At 38.0% G+C, this 20,284-nt stretch overlaps 1 protein-coding gene across 4 annotated transcripts in view; it reads left to right on the top strand.

Annotated features, from left to right (window-relative positions):
- The window catches only part of ASTN2 (astrotactin 2), a 1,144,107-nt gene that overhangs the window by 619,645 nt on the left and 504,178 nt on the right, over window positions 1-20,284 (top strand). For all 4 annotated transcript variants that reach the window (XM_043982377.1, XM_043982378.1, XM_043982376.1 and 1 more), the window contains one exon: window positions 10,826-11,014. In XM_043982377.1, coding sequence (XP_043838312.1) covers window positions 10,826-11,014 — 189 coding nt within the window. The remainder of the gene's footprint in view (window positions 1-10,825; window positions 11,015-20,284) is intronic.

Here is a 20,284-nt window from a genome sequence, read left to right as displayed (position 1 = left end):
AGATTCTCAACCATAAGCATCACTGGGTGTATGTTTGTATTTGAAAGCTGGGTCTTTGTATAAGAGAATACATTAAATGTCATTAAAATGCAATGTAATTTCCCACATTCAATCCATCCCTTCTAGGTAGCAGTAGATAGAGTGCTGGGACTGTAGTCATGAAGAAATAACTTCAAATACTGTCTCAGACACTTACTAGCTGTGCAACCCTGGGCAAGTCACTTAAACCTTTCTAGGCTTAAGTATCCTCATCTATAAAATGGGGATAGTGAAAGCACCTACCTCCTAGGATTGTTGTGAGGCTCAAATGGGAAAATAGTATAAAGAATTTTGTAAACCTTAAAGTCCTGTATAAACATTAGCTGCTATTACATTTGTGTTCTTAATAGTATATTATCATTATCAAATGCCAAATATCATGGTGTCTATTTTAAAGAGGGAGAAACTGAGGCAGGTAGACTGTCATTTGCCTATGGTCACATACCTAGGAAGTGAGGAGGACTGGCAAAGTAGATAGATGGTTCAATAGATAGAGCACTGGGCCGGAGTCAGGAAGACCTGAGTTCAAATTCAGCCTCAGATACTTACTAGCTGTGTGACCCTAGGCAAGTCACTTAACCTTTCTTTGCTTCGGTTTCCTCGTCTGTAAAACAGCAATACTAATAGTACCTACCTCCAAAAGTTGTTGTGAAGATCAATTGAGATAATAATTGTAAAGCTCTTCTTACATTGCCTGGCACATAGTAAGTACTATTTAAATGTTAGCTATCATTATTGGTAATTATTAGGAATCAGGCACAATCTTCTGACAAAAATTCCAATCTTTTTTTCTTTCCTCCTTCCATCACACCTGCATTTCTTCCTTATAGGAGCTCTGGCTGTAGCTTGGGGAGATCTTGGGCCCCTAGCAGTCAATCAGCAAAATAAATAAGAAATAAATTACCATATGCAGACCTAAATTTATGGCAGTCCTTCTTCAACTTAAGTGACTGCAGGGCAGTGGTATGTAAATTATGCATAGGCACAGTTCTGCAGGCTTGCATACAAAAGAATTTTTGTTTGCCAATGCTTTTTAAAACCCTTTTTGTTGTTCAGTGGGACTGAGTAGGCTTCCACAGATGTTCCCTTCTATGAATGATCATATCATATTATATCCCTAAATAGGACCTTAAGATTCCCCAGTCGCGTGACCTTGTTTTACAGATAAGTAAACCGAGGTATTGAGAAAGGAAGTTGCTTGCCTTAGTATGCAGCAGAGCCAAGATTCAAAGCCAGGTCTTCTTCCTGTATAGCATATATTCATTCCACTATACCATCTTCCAGATCAGAATGTTAACTAGTTATTTGGCAAACGGCAAAATGTATGCCTCACAAAAGTGGCACAAAATATGCCCTTACATCAATTTTAAGACAAATTCAGTTGAAGATGGGTCAGAGATCTTAGTCTACCCAACCATCTCCAGTCTACCACTCAATGAGCCATAGGGGGGCTGGGAGTCAGTCAGCATGTGAAGCTGGAGAGGAGCTACTAGCCATCTGTTAGCATCTTATTTTAACTAATGTTACCTTCTAATTAGGTGCTAAGCTCAGGTTTTTTCCCCCTATATTGTTGGAGCTATTCAAATTTCAGTGCACTAAAACAAAGGCTTAGTCACTCTACCTTAGTTGAGCCTTGCCTCAGATGCCCTTCATGCCACATGCTGAAACAGTTTAAGTGGCTTAAGTATATATAGTGTCAATGAGGATGGGAGGGGGTGGAGGAGAGTAGAGCCTGCTCTGTAGGAAAGAGAGCTTATCTGTATGTTTCAGCCCTGGTGCAGGAAGGCCCATTTCCAGATTGGCACATCTGTAAGTACAGGAGCCAATTAGCCCTTGCCAAGGAATGCAAAGAAAAAATGAAAAATTAAGAGCCCTTCAAAACCGGCATTAATATTACAAGACTTTGAAGGAGTTCTATTAGCAATGGAACATTACTTGCACTTGAGATAAACTCTTTCATCAAAACAGTGAACCACATTTGGAGGTGCTTGTGAGGCATTTGCATCAGAAGCCTTGGTTTTGTTAAGTCAGAGAGGCAGCGAGAGGGCAGAAGAATGATCTCCTACTTGAAGAAGTCAGAATTAGCTGAAGTCAGAGACAACCTCAAAGTGGCAGTGGGCACTCAGAATGCCAGGGCCAGAGCCCAGATGGGGTAATTCCCAGCCCATAGTTCTTTCTACTGTAGCACATTACAGTATGATTCACTTTAATATAACCCTTTGTGGTTTCAAAGTACTTCATAAGCCATTTGGTCCTTATAGGCATCTTCTGATATAGGCACTGAAAGTATTTTTATTATAGGGAGTGGAAAGGAGCCTTAGCTGTCCCAGAACTAACTGGCTACTAACAATACTCCTGCCTTCTCTTTCAGATAGATTATCTGTAATTATCTCTAAATTATGAGAGACAGAGTTTGATTTGTATATAATTGTTTGTATGTTGCCTTCCCCTTTGCATTGAATTCCTTGAGGGTAGGCATTATTTTTTCCTTTCTTTGTATTCCTAGTGATTTGCACATGCTAAGTACTTAATAAATGCTTATTGAGTTTGTGTGGTAGGTTCTGGACTCAAATCTATCCCTTCTAACACTAAACCTGGATCTCTTTATATTATATCACCAAATAACCTTAAAAACTTTAGTTTGCCTGGGATTTGTCTAGCAAATTTATTAGACTAAAGAACTCTTAAGTTCTTTGAGGACAAGGATAAGGTCAAAGTTAAATGTTACCTCCCTCGTAACACCTAACTCAGTGTTCTGCATAAAGAAGACACTTAATAGATTTTTAAAAATTAATTGGTTGACTTACAGTTGATTACCAGGTCTTGCGAGCCCCTTCGTTTTACAAAGTAGGTTTAAAGGAGAAATCACCTCTATAAAAGGCCTTCCTATCCCATAAGAGGAGGGAGATAAAGGCAACCAAGTCCATGCCTTGGGAGAAAATTCCTATTTTGTATCTGCTTGCTTACTTAATTTATTTATTCCTCTTTGCATATGTATAAATATAGCTCTGTGCAGATCTTGGCCAAGTTCCTACATGCCTACGCTCTTTAGACTTTCTGTAAGAAAATCTCCCAGACGACAAAATGTTCCAAAGGAACTGTATAATTATGTGGCATGGTACAAAAATAAAATTAAAAGAAAAAATAAAACCAAAAAAAACCAAACAGACCTTCAAATAAACCATTCTGTGCCCCAGGGTGGCTGGAGGGAGAAAGCAGCTCATGTTAGTATAACAGAGCTCAGACAAATATATGCCTTTTATTTGTCCTTCATACCGGAGGCTAATGGCACCACTAAAGGTCTTGGCAATGAGTAGACTCTATTACTATCAGGCAAGAGATGAAGCTAGAACTGGGAAGAGAGCTCAGGGTCAAAAAACAAGCTCACAGATGGGAATCCTGCTGGGAGGCAGGAATGTTTCATAGAAAGAGATAGAGATTTGGAGTCAGGTGAGTCAAATCCCACTTCTGCTACTTAGTACCTTTGTGAACTTTGATAAATCATGCCACTTCTTTGGCCTTCAGTTTCCTTCTCTATAAGACATAGGGGCTGCCCTAGAAATCATTTTTTTTAACCTGGGGTTAAGTTAAATATGATTGTATTTTATTTTATGCATTTGAAGTGATTACTATGAGACTGTGACACAAAAACATTAAAAAACTCCTGACCTAGATGATATGTGTGTTTCCTCAAAATCCAATGATCCTATGAATACCAAGTCCAGATGTAACTCAGAGACAAAAATCTAAGGTCTTTGGTGCTCAGGTGTCTGTGGATGAAGTTTCTTGGCATTAATAATCAAAGGCAAAGCCAATGCAAAGCATTCTCCTCTCAAGACAAGATTGTACAATTGTGCCCCTCTGTGTGTTACTAGCCAACAAAGACACTATAACACAGGCATTAGAGTTTAGCATGAAATAAATTTCTATATTCCATGAAGAGCAAGAACCTTTATGCTTAAAAGCATGTGGCCTTGTAATGTGACTCTTCAATATTTCAAATCTGTGCATTTAGGAAAAAAAATTCCATCAAAAGTATACTTTATTGGGCTTCTCTTCTCATTACATTCTAGGTAGTTGCATACTTTGTCTTTCCCTAAGTCCTCCTCTGAGCTCTAGGAAAGGAAAAGTGATTAACATAAAAGTATAGACTCATAATTTAATCAATTAATAAACATTTATTCATCTCCATATCATGCATTGTATTAGGGGCTAAGAACATAATGACCAAAATGAAATGATACGAAGATAAAAAAAAATTGCTGTTGTTCAGTCATGTCTGATTCTTAGTGAACTCACTTGGGTTTGTTTGGTTTTGTTTGTTTTTGGCAAATATTTTGGAATGGTTTGCCATTTCCTTCACCAGTTCATTTTACAGATGATAAAACTGAGGCAAGCAGGGTCACACAACTAGTACGTGTCTGAGGCCAGCTTTTAACTTAGGTCTTTCTGACTCCAGGCCTAGTGCTCTATGCATTGTACCACCTAGCTGTTCTATATAAAGATAGATATAAAATGGATGTAAAATATTTGAGAGGAGAGAATTGGAAAGGATCCTTGTAGAAGGTAGCACATGAACTGAAGGAAACTAAGGCTACTAAAGGCTGGAGGTAAGAAGGAAGTGCATTTCAGGCATGGATGGCAATCAATTAAGAGAATCTTAGAGAACATTTAGTCCCAATTCTTCAATTTGTAGTAAGGAAGGTAAAAGGTTTTGAGGATCAGAAGAGTTAAGAGACTTGATCAAGAATCAAATAGCTCTGGAGTATGAGACCTGAGACCCAAACCCTGGAATTTTGACACAAATATAATGCTATATTTTTCTATACAACACTGCCATCCAGACTCTATTACAGCTCAGTACTAATAAAAACACAAGTCAATGATGCAGAATCAAATAGTGTTGGCGCATTGTGCAGAGGAGGCATTATCCTCTCCTGCCTTTCTCATCCCCCTCCCAAAATGGCATCTCAACAGCTAAGTAACCCAGTGGATAGAGTGCTGGGCCTAGAATCAAGAAGACCCTGGGTATGTCACTTAACCTCTTTCTGCCTCAGTTTCCTCATCTGTAAATTGAGAATTATAGTAGTTTCTACTTCCTAGGGTTATTGTGAAGACTAAATGAAATAATAAGTATAAAGAGCATAACATAGCACAGGACCTAGAAAATAGCAAGTGCTATGTAAATGTTAGTTGTTTCTTGTTGTTATTATCATCAAGCACCCAAAGGAGAAAGATCTTCAAAAAATTATACTTAAAAGGGATGCTGTGATTCAGAATTGATAGTACATACTTTGCTTAACTAATGAAAACCATAAAGATTACAGCTGGGATTAACATTTTCTCTTCCTTCTATAATCCCTAGGATTTTGTATTTGACAATACTGGACAAGAGTGGTAGGGGTGATAGTAATAGTAGGTAGTAATAGTTGTTGTTGGAGTAATGTTATTGTTGGTTTTTGTCCTTCATTCCTGAAGAGGACCATGACATTGGGGTGATGTCATGACTTGCAGTGAATTGGATTTAAGTGAGGAAGGGCTATACAAGATCACCAACCTTACTTTCTTCTCCAGAGCCATCTGGGTCCAGTGGCAAGATACATATCAGGATGACTAAAGATGGCCCCAGATGTTTAGGGCAATTGGGATTGAGTGACTTGCCCAAGGTCACATAGCTAGTAAGTGTTTGAAGTGAGATTTGAACTCAGGTCCTCCCAACTTCAGGGCTAGTGCTCTATCCACCATGCCACCTAGCTGTTCTCTTGTTGTAGTAATATGAATTTATTGAGTGAATGGACATGAAATGATAAATGGAGGTGATGATAACTTGTTATTGGGTGCCATTTTAAAGTTCTCAGTGTTTTAACATTCATCACCTCATTTGATTCTCACAACAATCCTGCAAATTCGGAAAGATGGAAATTATTACAAAGTATCCCATTTTTTAGATGAGGGAAACGGAATGGAATAGAAATGAAATGACTTCCCCCAGCTAGTACATAATGCTAATAAATAATTTCAGCTAGTAAATAATGCAGAGGGACTTGAATCCAGTTCTTCGATTCATATTCTATAGCTGCTTTTGTCACATGCTGTGGCTTCTTTTCCCCTGCTTCCAATTCAGTGTCATTCCTACATTATCATTATCTCTTTTCTATAGCCTGAATACACAGGACTGAAATCACAGATGAAATTTATTACTCCTCCCATTTGAGTTGTGTATCAACTCTTTTGAGACAGAATTATACCCTCTTCACTCATTCTCCCAGAAAAAAATCCAAGAAGGGATTGACTTAATCCATACCTCCCTGACACAAGGAGGAGGAGGAGAAATCAGAATCAGAATCAGAATCATAATCTACCCAATTAGTTTCCTGGTATTAGGGATGATGTTGATCCAATCTGTTGAGCTGGAAGTTAGATCCCCTAGGTCTCAGTCATGATTGCAAATACTACTATCACCACCACCATGGCCAGTAGTGGTGGTTACACATTTAGTATACCAGTACATGTTTGTAGTATTGTAGAACAAACAATGATTGGAATTCAGAAGCCCAAAAGTCAATCCTGGATCTACTACTAGTCCAACATATAATAATAAGAATGTTGCCACATCTTTGGACCTCAGTTTCTTCACTAGTAATGTGAAGGGTTTGGATCAAATAATTTCTAAGATCTTTTCCAAGTCTTATGTTTTGTAATAGGAATCTTGCTACCCCCTTGCCTCATCATGGCATGGAGGTAATTCTTGTATTACAAAACTTAAGTTCCAATTGTAAAGAACAAATTATAATAATTCTGAGCTTTTCTGGACCATGGAAAAGGGAACATGGTATAGTGGAATTAAGGAATCTAAGCTAAAATGCTAGCTTTGCTATATATTACCTGTGTGACATTGGTTAAGTCACTTAACATCTCTCAGTTTCAGTTCCTTCATTGCAAGAGGAGATTAGACTAGATGATGTGTCAGGTTCTCTCCAATTTAAAAGTGATCGGCTTAGCAAGATTAAAAGTTTTGAGTGCCAAACCAGTAATGGATAGGTTCTCTATTGTCTAAGGAAAGATGCTAAGTGTGTAAAAGTCATTAGCATAAAGTTGGACACCCAATTTTATACATACATGCATACATATACACACCAATTTACAGAGATCATTTGCTAAGGCAATGAGTGGTTGGCATCTCCCCTGGTGGAAAATATGTCCATATTTATAAAGTCATACTTCTTTGAATTATAGACAAAATAATAATTGACATTTTTAGTGGATTTTAGTTTAGAATGTGTTTTCTTCACAATATCCTTGTGGTAGTATTAATATTGTTAATCTTTTTTCCAAACTACTGAACTGAGCCTTAAGGAAGTGAAATGACTTGTTCAAGATCATATTTTTAGTAAGTGGCAGGGCTGGGTTTTGAATGTAAGTCTTCAAGTATAATGAGAACTTCAACTATAATGAGTTCATTATACTTTGTATAGAAATTTTCTACCACCAATCCATAATAAGAAAACTGAGGCACTGCATTTAAAAGAGAGGTAGCTTCTTTTAGGTGTTTCCCAAAAGAAAACCTTTTGTATTTAAGTCCTTGTGACTGGGGGTACAGTTCATTGTAATTGCCCTTTGGTTTTCAAGGACATAGCATTGCTGACTTGGCAATGAAGAAGCATATTCCTCCAAGGATCCAGGGGCCTCATTCATCAGAGGATGGCAGACTCAGATACTCAAAGAGAAGGAAATTCTTTCTGCCTTAGTCACACATGGCTCCTCTGGGGATAGGCTTGCCAGCTTATCTGACACACCGTCCCCCATTCTATAACATTTTATTGCTTGCTACAGAAATGATTGAGATGTAAGAAGTGAGTTCATATAGTATGAAGAATTTGGGGCATTACTCCAACAAACTACCCCAAGTCAAATGTGACACAGAAAACAATCCTGAGCAGGATCTTAGCCTCACCATGAACTCTCAACCTAAGGAGATAGTATAGAAAAGATGATAGGTAAATACCCACCAAGCCTTGCACCTGAAAGAATTTAGACTGCAAACTTTTCAAGACCAGCAGCATGTAACACAAAGAGAATTAAACTTGGTGCCAAAATAGTTTAACTAGAATTTTCTGCCTAATGTTTACTAGTTATGACTCTGGGTTAGTAACTTCACTTCTATGTGCCCCATTTTCCTTTTCTATAAAAAATATGGAAAATTAATATATGTACCACCTACTTTTCAGGTTTTTTTTTTTAAGAAAACAAAGTAGTGTAGAAAGGAGAAGTATGATGATATCTTCATATCTTCATTTCCTGTACAATGTTTTGTGTACAGCCTTCCACATAGAAAAAAAAAAAAACCTTGTGATTAGTTGATTTCTAGAGTTTTAGGCCCTTGTTATTCACTCCCTCTACTCTAGGATACCCGGCCCAAAATAAAGCAAGTGAAAGAGAGTCATCATAGTACAGTGGAAAGAGCAATGACTTTGGAGACAGAAGACTTAGGTTTCAACTCCACTTCTGCCACTTACTATTGTGTGACCTTGAGAAAAATCTCTAATCATTAAGGGTTTCAGTTTCCTCATCAGTAAAATGAGGGGTTGGGGTAGATGATCTCTAAAATCCCTTCTATCTCCAAAATCTATGATCCTATGCAGGTCCCCTGTCCTCCTTGCTACCCTACCCTCTGTTCTAAATATGCCACCGCATGCAAATTACTGCTGCTCATTTCAACAATCTAACCCTGCCAAGAGGACATTTTCTAGGGGCCATTACTGGCCATCAGGATTGGGTGATTAGAGCTTCAGGACAGCCATTGCTAGCATGTGTCAATTTGTATTTCCAGCTTCTGACTAGAATGAAAGCAATGTGCTAAGAGCTGTCCACAGTGCTGAAGGGACCATCCCTGCTGTTACAAGGGTGATTAAAGCCTAGTTTCTGCTTCAGTTTTCAGACATGGTAGACAGCTACTTTGGGAATACAGTTTGGCTTGAGAAACTACTTGGTAATTCCCTTCCAATTGATCTGCAATGTGCCCCCCCCATCTATGTGTTCATGAGGAAAAAAAGTATAAAGAAGGTGTTGTGTAATTACGTATGTCAGTATTCTTGAACTTTCCCCAAATGTTATAAATGCCATTCTTTAACTGCTGAATTATATGTTAGCAGGCTGTCTAAGAGATATCTCTGTGCCCTATGAATTATGCATAGGATTTATGTCCCACTAAGCAGGAGCATCATATATTCAGTGATGATTGGAATTGGAGTCAGGGAGTTCTGGGTTCAGATCCTCCCCTTGGTATTTTAAAGCTATGTAAGCATGGCCACATCACTACAATAAACTGAGCCTCAGTTTACCTTCAGTAAAAAAAGGATAATAATATTTGTAATGCTCAATTCTCAGGGGTGTTGTGAGGTTTAAATGAGATAGCATTTGTAAAGAGCTTTGCAAATGAAAAATTAACTATACAAATTAATTATTATTGTTACTTTTTACTTTAAGGAATTATAAATTGGGCTTCTCTCAGATGACTGCTAGTTATTTCTCCAGATTTTGCTTTTTTCATGCCTGACCACAAAATGAGTAAACACAGGAGAACTTTTGGTCATAATGTATTAGAGCTGAAAGGAACCTCAACATATTGAATGTTAGAACTACATAAGGCTCTAAAAGACTGTAAGAAACAGTTTTCCAAAAAAATTGCAAATTATTAACAACCTTATGAAAGATTACTTCAAATAACTAATAATAAGAAAAATGCAAATGAAAATAACTCTGAGATTTTTACCTCACACCCAGGAAATTGGCAATGATGACAATGGATGCAAATAATCAATGTGGGTGAGGCTGAAAAAAGGATAGACATGCTAATGTACTGTTGATGGAGATATGATTTGGTCCAACTATTATAGAAAGCAATTTAGAATTATTCTTCTTAGAAAAGTGACTAAACTATTGATATCCTTTGATCCAGAAATCTTATTTCAAGGAGTATAGCCAAAGGAGATCAGAGGCAAAAACAGGGGTCCTAAATACAACAAAATATTCATAGCATTTCTTTACGTGGGGAAAGTATAGCAGAACCCTATGGATTGTCCAGTGGCTAAACAAATTGTGATAAGTGACTATAATGAAATATTACTGAGCCATAAGAAATTATAAATACAAATTTATAAAAAATAAACATTGTAAGACTGACATGATCTGTGAATACAGTGAAGTAAATAGGTTATAGAAAATACTATGAAAATGTAAACAGCAGAAGAAAAATAACTGAATACTTTGTGATTATGATTATGCTTCACCCTGCAGAAGAATTAAGAAAATGTACCTCCTTCCATTTATTGGAAAGGCAGAGAGTTCTTGATGTGGAATATTTCATATGCAATTAGATACATTTGATGTGTTGGTGAGTTTTGCTTAACTTTTTTCAAACATCTTTTTTTTTAATCTTTATTGTAAGAGATGACTAATTGGATAGGAAAGAGGAAGGGATATCTCTAAAACTGAATGAATTATGAAAACAAAAGTTATAAATAAAAGTAAGATAAATTTTTAAAAGAAAATTGTAAAATATAAACTCATAAACTTGTTGCAAGGGGCTTTAGAGATAATCAATCAAATTCTTTTATTAACATTAGAACCTGATACCCAGACAAGGGAAATGATTTTCCCAGATTCATTCAACTTCTAACAGAGTCAAGACTAAAACACAGATCTGAGTAACAACTCATCATTCTTTCTATTACACCTCAGTGCTTGCTGGGGTGTTGGTCTAATTATCTCATCTGTCATTTCCTAGATGTGTGGAGGAGTATAAGCTGGCTCCAGATGGTAAATCATGCCTCATGCTATCGGATGTCTGTGAGGGCCCCAAGTGTCTCAAGCCCGATTCCAAGTTCAACGACACTCTCTTTGGGGAGATGCTGCATGGTTACAACAATAGGAGCCAGCATGTCAACCAGGGCCAGGTCTTCCAGATGACTTTCAGGTATGAGTTGGACCTTGTCTATTCCCTGTTGATATAATAAGAGTTGTGTCTTAGTTATTCACTTTAAATACAGGGCACCAGAAATCCAGTAGAATATTAACATTATACACCATTGAACAAATTAACTAAACACCCTGAAACTTCTCTCCATATTCTTCTTTTTTCTGCTTCTACTTATGGTTTTCTATATCCTGACTCAGGAATCTAAGTATATGCAAGTGTGCATATAACTTCTGTAGTAGAAAGAACTGGCTTTGTAGTCAAAGGATTAGGTTTCAACCTCACCTCTTCTTCTCAGTCAAGTCACTTTCCTTCCCCAGGCTTCAGCTTCTCCATTGGTAATATGATAGGACTAGACGATTTCTAAAGCCCCTTCTAAGTTTAAATCTGCTGATGTTTTCAGATACTGCCAACACTAGAGATAAGCTGCTCTCTCATTTTATTGAGCTTTCTTTGTGAAGTAAAGAGCTTCACTTTGGGTTATTCTTGGTTCTAATTTATCTTTTGTGAATGTAAAGTCCTATCGTCCCAAACACTGCTTGTTAACAAGCCTGAAAAAGATGAGAACATTTTGGGAGGGACATTCCCTGCTTCCTTCACTTATCAAGTCTGCTTGAACCTCAAATCTATTTGGGGTCAGTATTCTCTAGATCTAGGGATTAGTCATTAGAATGCCTGAAAGTTCAGTGCTGTAAAATAATGACACAATTTTGCTCAAGAGAGAGAGGTATTTAATGGAGAGGATGAAGCACACAGACTATAGGGGAAATTATTAGCTCAATAACAACCACATAAACTCAATATAAATTGGAAGCTATTGAGTACATGGACCATCTGGGGAAATTCCTAGCTCAGTATAAACATGCACATCTATAAAAAATTACTCAAATATAATGAAAATAAAATCCCTAACAATAATACTAAAATATGACACAATTATTACTGAAGAGAGGATGACAATGGATTATTTCTCATGTTCCCAGTTGGGCATACCTTGAAATGAGGTCATGTGAACTTCCACATTCCTAGAATTGATAAAGGAAAAGAGAGAAAAAGGAAGGAAAGGGCTGCTGATAATTACAATCTCCAGAAAGGGAAATAGCCAGGAGAGAGGTGCATGTGGAAAAGCACCCTCCTGGCAAAGTGGAAGAAAAAAAGAGGGATGGCAATTTGAAGGGAAGAAAGTGAGAGTAAGGTTAAGGGGGATGGCATCAGATGACCTGCTTTGAATCACTAACTACTGTTGCTGGTCAAGTGATATGCCACTAATCATGTCTCTTCTTGCTAGGACATAAAGCTGCCCCATAGCTACTTCCCCATGGGTAAAGTAATATTTTATATTTTTCAGTCTAGGTTTTGCCAGTCTTAAGAGTTCATGTAGGTTGTTTTTCTTTTCCAAAGTAGGAATTAGATTTATTTTAGAGGCATGGTATGTGAGTAAAAGTCTTCCTTCTATTAATGAACAGAAATCTACCTCCTTGATCCAGATCTCATGACCCATTCAGGACTGGTTTCAAACAAGAGATCCTACCCTATTCAGAATTGCAAATGGATCTCTCAAACCCATTGTCAATCCAACTGAACCAACTTCTGGAGCCAAGTGCAGTAAGGGACCCGCACCCTCATCCCCTTCCATTCAAATAGCCAGAAGGTTTCAGTTATTAGCTATGATATTGCCAAGGATGGTTTAGCTGAAGAGGGAGGCATCATAAAATGTTCTACACACTTTACATGTCCTTAGAGCTCTTAGGGACACCAGCCTATAAGCAGCAGGCATGTCAGCATTTAATGACCCTTTTCATCTTTCCCCTGTTCTATCAATGATCATCTGCAAGCTGAGCCTCCTGTAGAGGCCAGCAGGCTTTGTCCTGTTGCTCTCTTTTGTCTCATTTTCTAGTTATTTTCCTGGCCTTGGCTTCTGGCAAATTCTCTGAATAAAATATCCCTTATGGTCCATATATAGATTAGTATCCTACTCTTCCCACTGTCCCCTATCATGCATAACCAACCCTTATCCTCTCAGAGACAAAGCCCTGTTTGAAATAGTTAAACTTAATAGTACTCTCTTTCTGGTTCAGCTTCCACAGTAGCCCTATTTCCTGCTGCATGCACAGTGGCCCAGAGATTTGGTCTCTTTACTCAGAAAGCTCCCTGACTGAGGTGTAGCTCATGATTGCTTTGTAAGCTGAAGTCCCAGTCCTCTGGAGGATATATGATCCACCACCTCTCTGCCCCTGGCAGTAAGACCTCTGGCAACTAGGACATTAGAAATTCTAGCAGAGAGAGCATTTAATTAGACTGCCCCCTACTCCTGCCATTGGGACAAAGATATTTGTTAATTGACTGGAAGATGCTTCTGGAGGTGTCCAGGTTGTCTTATTCTGACCACTCCAGGTGCTATTATTATAATGTGAGGATTGGAGGTAAGTGTGAAAAGGGAGTGTTTGTTCAAGGCCCAACCTACTCATTCAAGGAAAAGATTTAGAAATCTATATTTGGTTGGTGTGCATTAAATTGCTGTGTGCCTGACTTCCCTCAGGACCTTTGGTGGGGGTCTCACAATTAAGGTCAGATCCCACGCATCTAGAACACACTCCCTTCTCATTCCAGTTTCGCAGCATCTCAAGTTGGCTTGAAAGTAGAGTTTGATTATTCTCTTCTATTTAAGGCCTTTCCTGCTTATACAACCCCTCCCCCTACCTGCTAGTATATTTCTTCCTACAGAAAAATATTATTTTGTACATAATTTTATATTTACTTATACCTGCACATGTTGTTTTCCCTTATAAGACATACACTTTTTTTTGCTGGGCAGTGAGGGTTAAGTGACTTGCCCAGGGTCTCACAGCTAGTAAGTGTCAAGTGTCTGAGGTCAGATTTAAGCTCAGGTACTCCTGAATCCAGGGCCAGTGCTTTATCCACTGTACCACCTAGCCGCCCCAGACATATACTTTTTAAAGGTGGAGTTTTTTTTTTCATTTTTTCCTTTATAATACAGTGCCTAGCACAGAGTAAACACTTTAAAAGTTCATATGGTTAAAAAGATATCTCTATGTGGCAAAGTGGGGAGAACACTAGACTTGGAGTCAACAAGTCAACTATGAATACTGATTTAGTCATTTACGACTCTGGGCAAGCCACTCAACTTCTCTCAGCCTCCATATCCTCATCTATAAAATGAAGATAATAATCAGCACCCATCTTCTAGGGTTGTTGTATGGATCAAGAGAGATGATATATGTAAAGTGCTTTGCAAACCTAAAAGTATTATATAAATGCTAACTATTAGCAGTAATTGCATTGATTTCCCTCAGAGACATGTAAAATAAGGAGCCTTTGATGCCCTTAGATTTTTTTCCAGGTAGTTTGATGCAAAAGAAAGATAGTGTTGTAGAGATAACACTAAACTTGGGTACAAAAAGCCTAGGTTCTAGTCTTGGCTATACCATTTTCCGCCTATGGAACCCTAGTCAAATCCTTTCAATAATCTGGTTATCTGTCATGTGGGAAGAATAGTAATCATACTACTTGCCTCTCTTAGATGTTGAATGGAAAGCTTGTTATCCACTCTGAAGTGATACATAAATATTATTATAATGATTGTTCCCTTTATAACACCTTTTTCTACCCTGAAGTAACTTGGAAAGGCTTTGTATGCACCATATTGGATTTCCTTTTATTATAAATAGGAACTTCAATGATAAGCATTCATTAAGCTAAATAAATGCCTAAGCTATTTGAATTCTTCTCATAACAACTTGGCTACCCAGGACAAAATTCAATCCTCAACTTGGATGCCTATCCTATTGATCCATGTGACTTAAAGGCCATGTACTTCTTCCTAAATCCCTTGTTCTGTTAGTGTGCAGTGCTGCCTGAGAATTCCATTGCTCTCTGCTCAAGAATCATTTTAAAGATGTAGTATTATTCTATGATTCTGTCAAGTATCACAAAGTAGAAAATTCAAAGTTATTATTCAACTACAAGGATAAAGTTTGATCCACTAGACTTCTTATCACAACCATATTTAGACTTCTCATCTATTTCGTCATGTCCTGGCTCTAGTCGAGCTGTTCTTAACCTTTTTTGTGAATCATGGACCCCTTTGAATCCTATGGCCCCCTTCTCAGAATTATGTTTACATGGATAAAATAAAATACATGGAATTACAAAGGGGAGGAATTATATTGAAATATAGTTGCTAAAAATGTTTTTGTTTTAAAAATAAGAATTATTGGCCCAAGGATAAGGACACTTGATTGCAGAGATCTCATCTCTGGCTTCCCTCAAGTTCATAAGAGAAAGGAATTGGGGAAAAATATTTTTCCCAATTCATGAGACTTTGGGGGGAAAGAATAATATTCTTTAGAGAAAGTGGTGGTTTAGAGACTTCGAAAGCTTGAGAAAGATGTGGTTCTAATGCTTTTCTTCCCTCTCATGTCCCAGAAGATGGCACTTAAAATCCCCTTCAGGATCATTTGCCCTTCCAAATGATGTGCAATAGGTCAGATTCATGCTTCTCTTGCACTTGGCTTTTGATTAAAGTGAAAGGTTTCACTTGGCAAGGTTTCACTTGTGGTTAAGAAATTGTTTAAGAATTTCTCTTTTGCTCCTGCTTCTCCCTCTCTGCTTTCAGCCATCCATTTTTCTTCAGCTCTGTCTTTGAAAATCTTGACATTGGCCTTGGATGATGAAGAACAACAAAAAAAACCTAGTAATTGAGCATCATCTCTGCAGTCAGAGGACCTGGGTTCAAATTCAACCTTTAACAGTTATTACTTATGGGACATTAAGCAAGTCCTTTAATGTCTCTGGGCCTCAGTTTCTTCATTTATTTTCTTTATTTTCAGGGCAATGAGGGTTAAGTGACTTGCCTAAGGTCACACAGCTAGTAACTGTCAAGTGTCTGAGGCCATATTTGAACTCAGGTCCTCCTGAATCCAGGGCCAGTGCTTCATCCACTGTGCCACCTAGCTTCCCCTAGTTTCTTCACTTCTTAAAAATAATAAGAGTGAATTAGATGGCTCCTAAGGCCTCTTCTTGCTCTGAATCAATGATCTTAAATGAACTCCCACTCTGAGCTACTCTAGGATTGAGCAATGAAGGTCAAAGAAGAAAGCTGGCAAACAAGCCTCAGAAATAACAGAGGAATGAGGCTGCTTAAGAGCGTGGGTTGAGCCTGGACCAAAGATAGGCTGTGGAAAAGTCAAACTAGAAATAGAAAAGTTTGTCATAGTATAGTGTAATGATAAAAGAATGTCAGAACTCGAAGACACTTTAGAGACTATCTAGTCGAACCTCCTAATTTTACAGATGAGGGAAGTAAGATTTAGAGAGGTCAAGGGACTTGCCCAAAGACATTGTAGCTCATAAAAGGGACAGCTACAATATGAACCCTGACTCCAAATCTAGTGTATTTCCCTTTCTACCATACTTTCAGTTTCAGGAATGACCTACAAAGTAGGAGATGGTGGAAGATACTTTACTCGAAAGGCAACTTTCAATCTGCTCTGATTTCCAGTGCATACATTACCATGCAAAAAACACTGTTTTAGATATGCAATAGAAATTCTAGGTTTGGCACCAAAATTCCCCTCTGTGTGTGGCATAAGGTCTCCATTTTTTTTAAGTCAAGGAAAGCCAGCCTTATTTTTGCTATGTTCACTCACCCACATCACACATGCTGAGGATACTGAGTCAGAATTTTCCAAATGGCCACTGGGACTGACTTTGTCCCACTATTTTTAGCTCTCCAATGGGAAGGAGGCAGCCATTGCTGTCTCTCTCCATGTTTGCAATGACTTGTTACTCCATCTTAGAGCAATGCCTCCTTTGTCAGAATACTGCCCCCTATTATAGCTCCTGCTCTTAAGTAAAATATGTCATTCTGGGCAGACTTGCAACTAGGGGTAGACAAGGTGGGTCATTGCCTTGTGCACAACACACAGAAGAGGATAAAAAGATTCATTAGCATATAACATTTCATATTGTCTTTTTAAAAGGCACATATTTTAATAGTAGAAAATATCGTTCTTTATGGTTTATAGCGAATAATTGTGTCAAAAACTCAGGTGCCTGTGTCAGAATGAATATTCAAAGCCTTAAATTTATAAAACATACAAACAGGACAAATTTTTTCTTGTGTCATTTATAGTAAATATTTCTTTGCCTACAGTCTGGTCTTAGGCCAATATTTAACATACTAGTAAATACTGAGTATTATGGTTTAGTCTAATCTTATGTCTCTGTTTTCGCCTCTTTCCTGCCAAGAAAAAAAATGATAAAAATGGGCCATGCTGGACCTATGTAGCTAAATACCACACTGTTGGGTTTTTGTTGTTGTTGTTTGGGGGTTTTTTTTGTTTGTTTTTTATGACTTTCCCTGGCTTTCCTTGGTCTAAGATTGTGCCTGGTTGAGAAAAAAATACTGAGGGTAGTAGTAACACCTTGACTCCCCATCTAGCTAGTTCATGTCCAGGACTAGAATAATAATAGTTCCTACTTCTACAGTGTTCTGTGGTTTATGATGCCACTCTGGACAGGAGAAAATATACATTTTTTCATGCCTATTTTAAAGATGAGAAAACTGAGGGTCACAGAGGGAAAATTACTTACTTGTCACTTCAGATAATACATGTGGGATTTGGGATTTTATTCCACGTCTTCTGCCACCAAATCCCACTGGACTTTCTACTATATTACCTGATGTATAGAATAAGGCTTCTTATACTTTTTCCACTCACGACTCCTTTTCACCCAAGAATTTTTTACACAACACTGGGTATATTAGGTATCTAAAATAGGTATACATAAACTTTTGTGGTTGCCAAATTTTTCACAACCCCCACATTCAGTTAGGTGAACCCTTATGAGGTCAAAACCCATGGTTTAAGAAGCTGGGTTCTAGGCACAGCTAGGTGGCACAGTGGATAGAGCACCGGCCCTGGATTCAGGAGGACCTGAGTTCAAATCTGGCCTCAGACACTTGACACTTATTAGCTGTGCGACCCTGGACAAGTCACTTAACCCTAATTGCCTCACCAAAAAAAAAAAAAAAAAAGCTGGTTTCTAGAAGATTGAAATGGAATCAGTCAGTATATCTTAAATTCCAGCTGACAGTATGGAAAGGACTGAACTGGGTGTTGTAGAAGACAATGGAAAGTAAGCTCAGAGTCTAGAGGAGAAAAAAAATACTGCAGGGTCAGACTCACAGGTTGGAGCATGGGAGGTCAGATAGGCATGCCAGAGAAAGTATAGGATCCTTAAATCCAAGGTAGTATCTAGTGAAGCTCCTCTTCCTGATTTATAGCTTGGAAATGAATTCTTGCATAGCCTGTTTCCTTCTCTGAAAGTTCCTGATGCTTTCAAGATACTGTTTCTCAAAGGCAAGAAGACTTTAAATACATTTTTAAGAAACCACCTTGTTTCCAAACTCCCACAGATCAGTTTATACAGCAGCTGAAATCTTATTTCTGTACAGATCCAGATATGGAGTATCATCTGTGAAATGGGGACAGTGATATCTGCAGCACCTACCTTATAACTGCATAATATAGTGGATAGAAGATTAGCCTAAGATTCATAAAGACCTGATTTCAAGTACTGGCTCTGACAATGGACATGCTATTCATCCTCTCAGTGCCCAACACTTATCTAAGACCATGAGTTACAGAACAGATACTGATATTCATTGATAGGAGTTTGTTTGTTTCCTCATTAGAAGCACCCTACACCATTGAAATCTCAAGTCTAGTCCCCTCCCCGCCAAAAAAAATAACTGCTTCACAGCCTCAAATAAATATAAAGAACTTTACAAATATGAAAATGTATAAATGTCAGCTATTATTATTATGACGATAGTTCCCCTTTATCACTGTACCATTAAAAAAAAACACTAGAGGGGCAGCTAGGTGGCACAGTGGATAAAGCACCAGCCCTGGATTCAGGAGGACCCGAGTTCAATTCTGGTCTCAGACACACTTACTAGCTGTGTGACCCTGGGCAAGTCACTTAACCCTCATTGCCCAGCCAAAAAAAAAAAAAAGGAAAGAAAGAAAAAGCACTAGAAAATGCCACTATTTTTCCCTTTAGCAACATTATAGTAGTCTTAACAATAAGTACTGTTCAGCCTTTAGGGCTACCCATTTTCTGTAGTTGCATATTCTACCCTTGAGTCTCTGGACCATTGTGCATGATATGTGAATCAGAGAAGTTGGTCTGGACTCCAAGAGGCCAATCTGATCTTTTCCAGGGAGGTTTCTAACTCATTACCCTGGAAAGCAAACCCCTTAAGTAGTTGTCATTACCTTTATGCCCTGTGTTGTAGTGCAAAGCACTATAAACCTTGAGTCAAAAGACATGGATTTAAGTCCCAGTCTTGTCCTTTTTCTGACTTTCTGATTTTTAACAGATCACAGAAACAAACTGTGACCTCAGTTTCTTCATCTATAAAATTGGGATAGTAATACATATACAACCTACCTCCAAGGTTGTCAAAAGGATCAAATGTGGTTATAGCTGTCAGATATTCTATAACTATACAGTGTTCTACAAATGGAAAACATCACATTTGTAAATGTAGCACAATGTAGTGGAAAAAATGCTAAACCCAGAGGCAGTGTTAATAATAATAGTTAACATTTATATAGTGCTTTAAGGCTTGTAAAATGCTTTACAAATATTGTCTCATTTGATCCCCACAACAACCTCATGACATTGATGTTAGCATTATTTCCATTTTCACAGATCACAAAACTGATACTGAGAGAGGTTAAATGACTTGTGTAGGATCATAAAGCTAGTAAGTATCTGAAATAGGATTCAAACTCAGATCTTCCCAATTCTAAGTCTAGGACTTTATATACTATGCCACTTAGGTGACCTAAGTTCAAATTCTAGGTGCAACACCTACTTAGCTACATGAGTATGAGGAATGTTATGGAAAGTCCCCTATGCTAGCAGACTGTTTTTGCTTTTTCATTGTATCTTTGGCACTTATCGCAGCCCTGACACACAGCAAACACTTAATAAATGCTTGTTGATGGGTAATATGGGTAATAAATAGCAGAACCAGATCTCTCCCTTCACATTATACAGCTATAAGCCTGAGAAAAAATCCTTTCCTCTGTCAGTAGTGCTTAAACAGTCATCCCCACTGTGCTATTCTGTTCTGCCTGGTTCTATATCCTAAGTCTCACTAGAGCAAAGAGGAAAACTTGCTGGGTGGACCTTAAAGAGTGGCAGTAGCAATTGATAAGACAAGTAGTAGAT

The sequence above is a fragment of the Dromiciops gliroides genome, chromosome 2 (assembly GCF_019393635.1).
Source record: "Dromiciops gliroides isolate mDroGli1 chromosome 2, mDroGli1.pri, whole genome shotgun sequence".
NCBI classification, from domain to species: Eukaryota; Metazoa; Chordata; class Mammalia; order Microbiotheria; family Microbiotheriidae; genus Dromiciops; species Dromiciops gliroides.
Note: the sequence above shows the minus strand (reverse complement) of the source record. Positions and strands in the feature narration are given on the sequence as shown.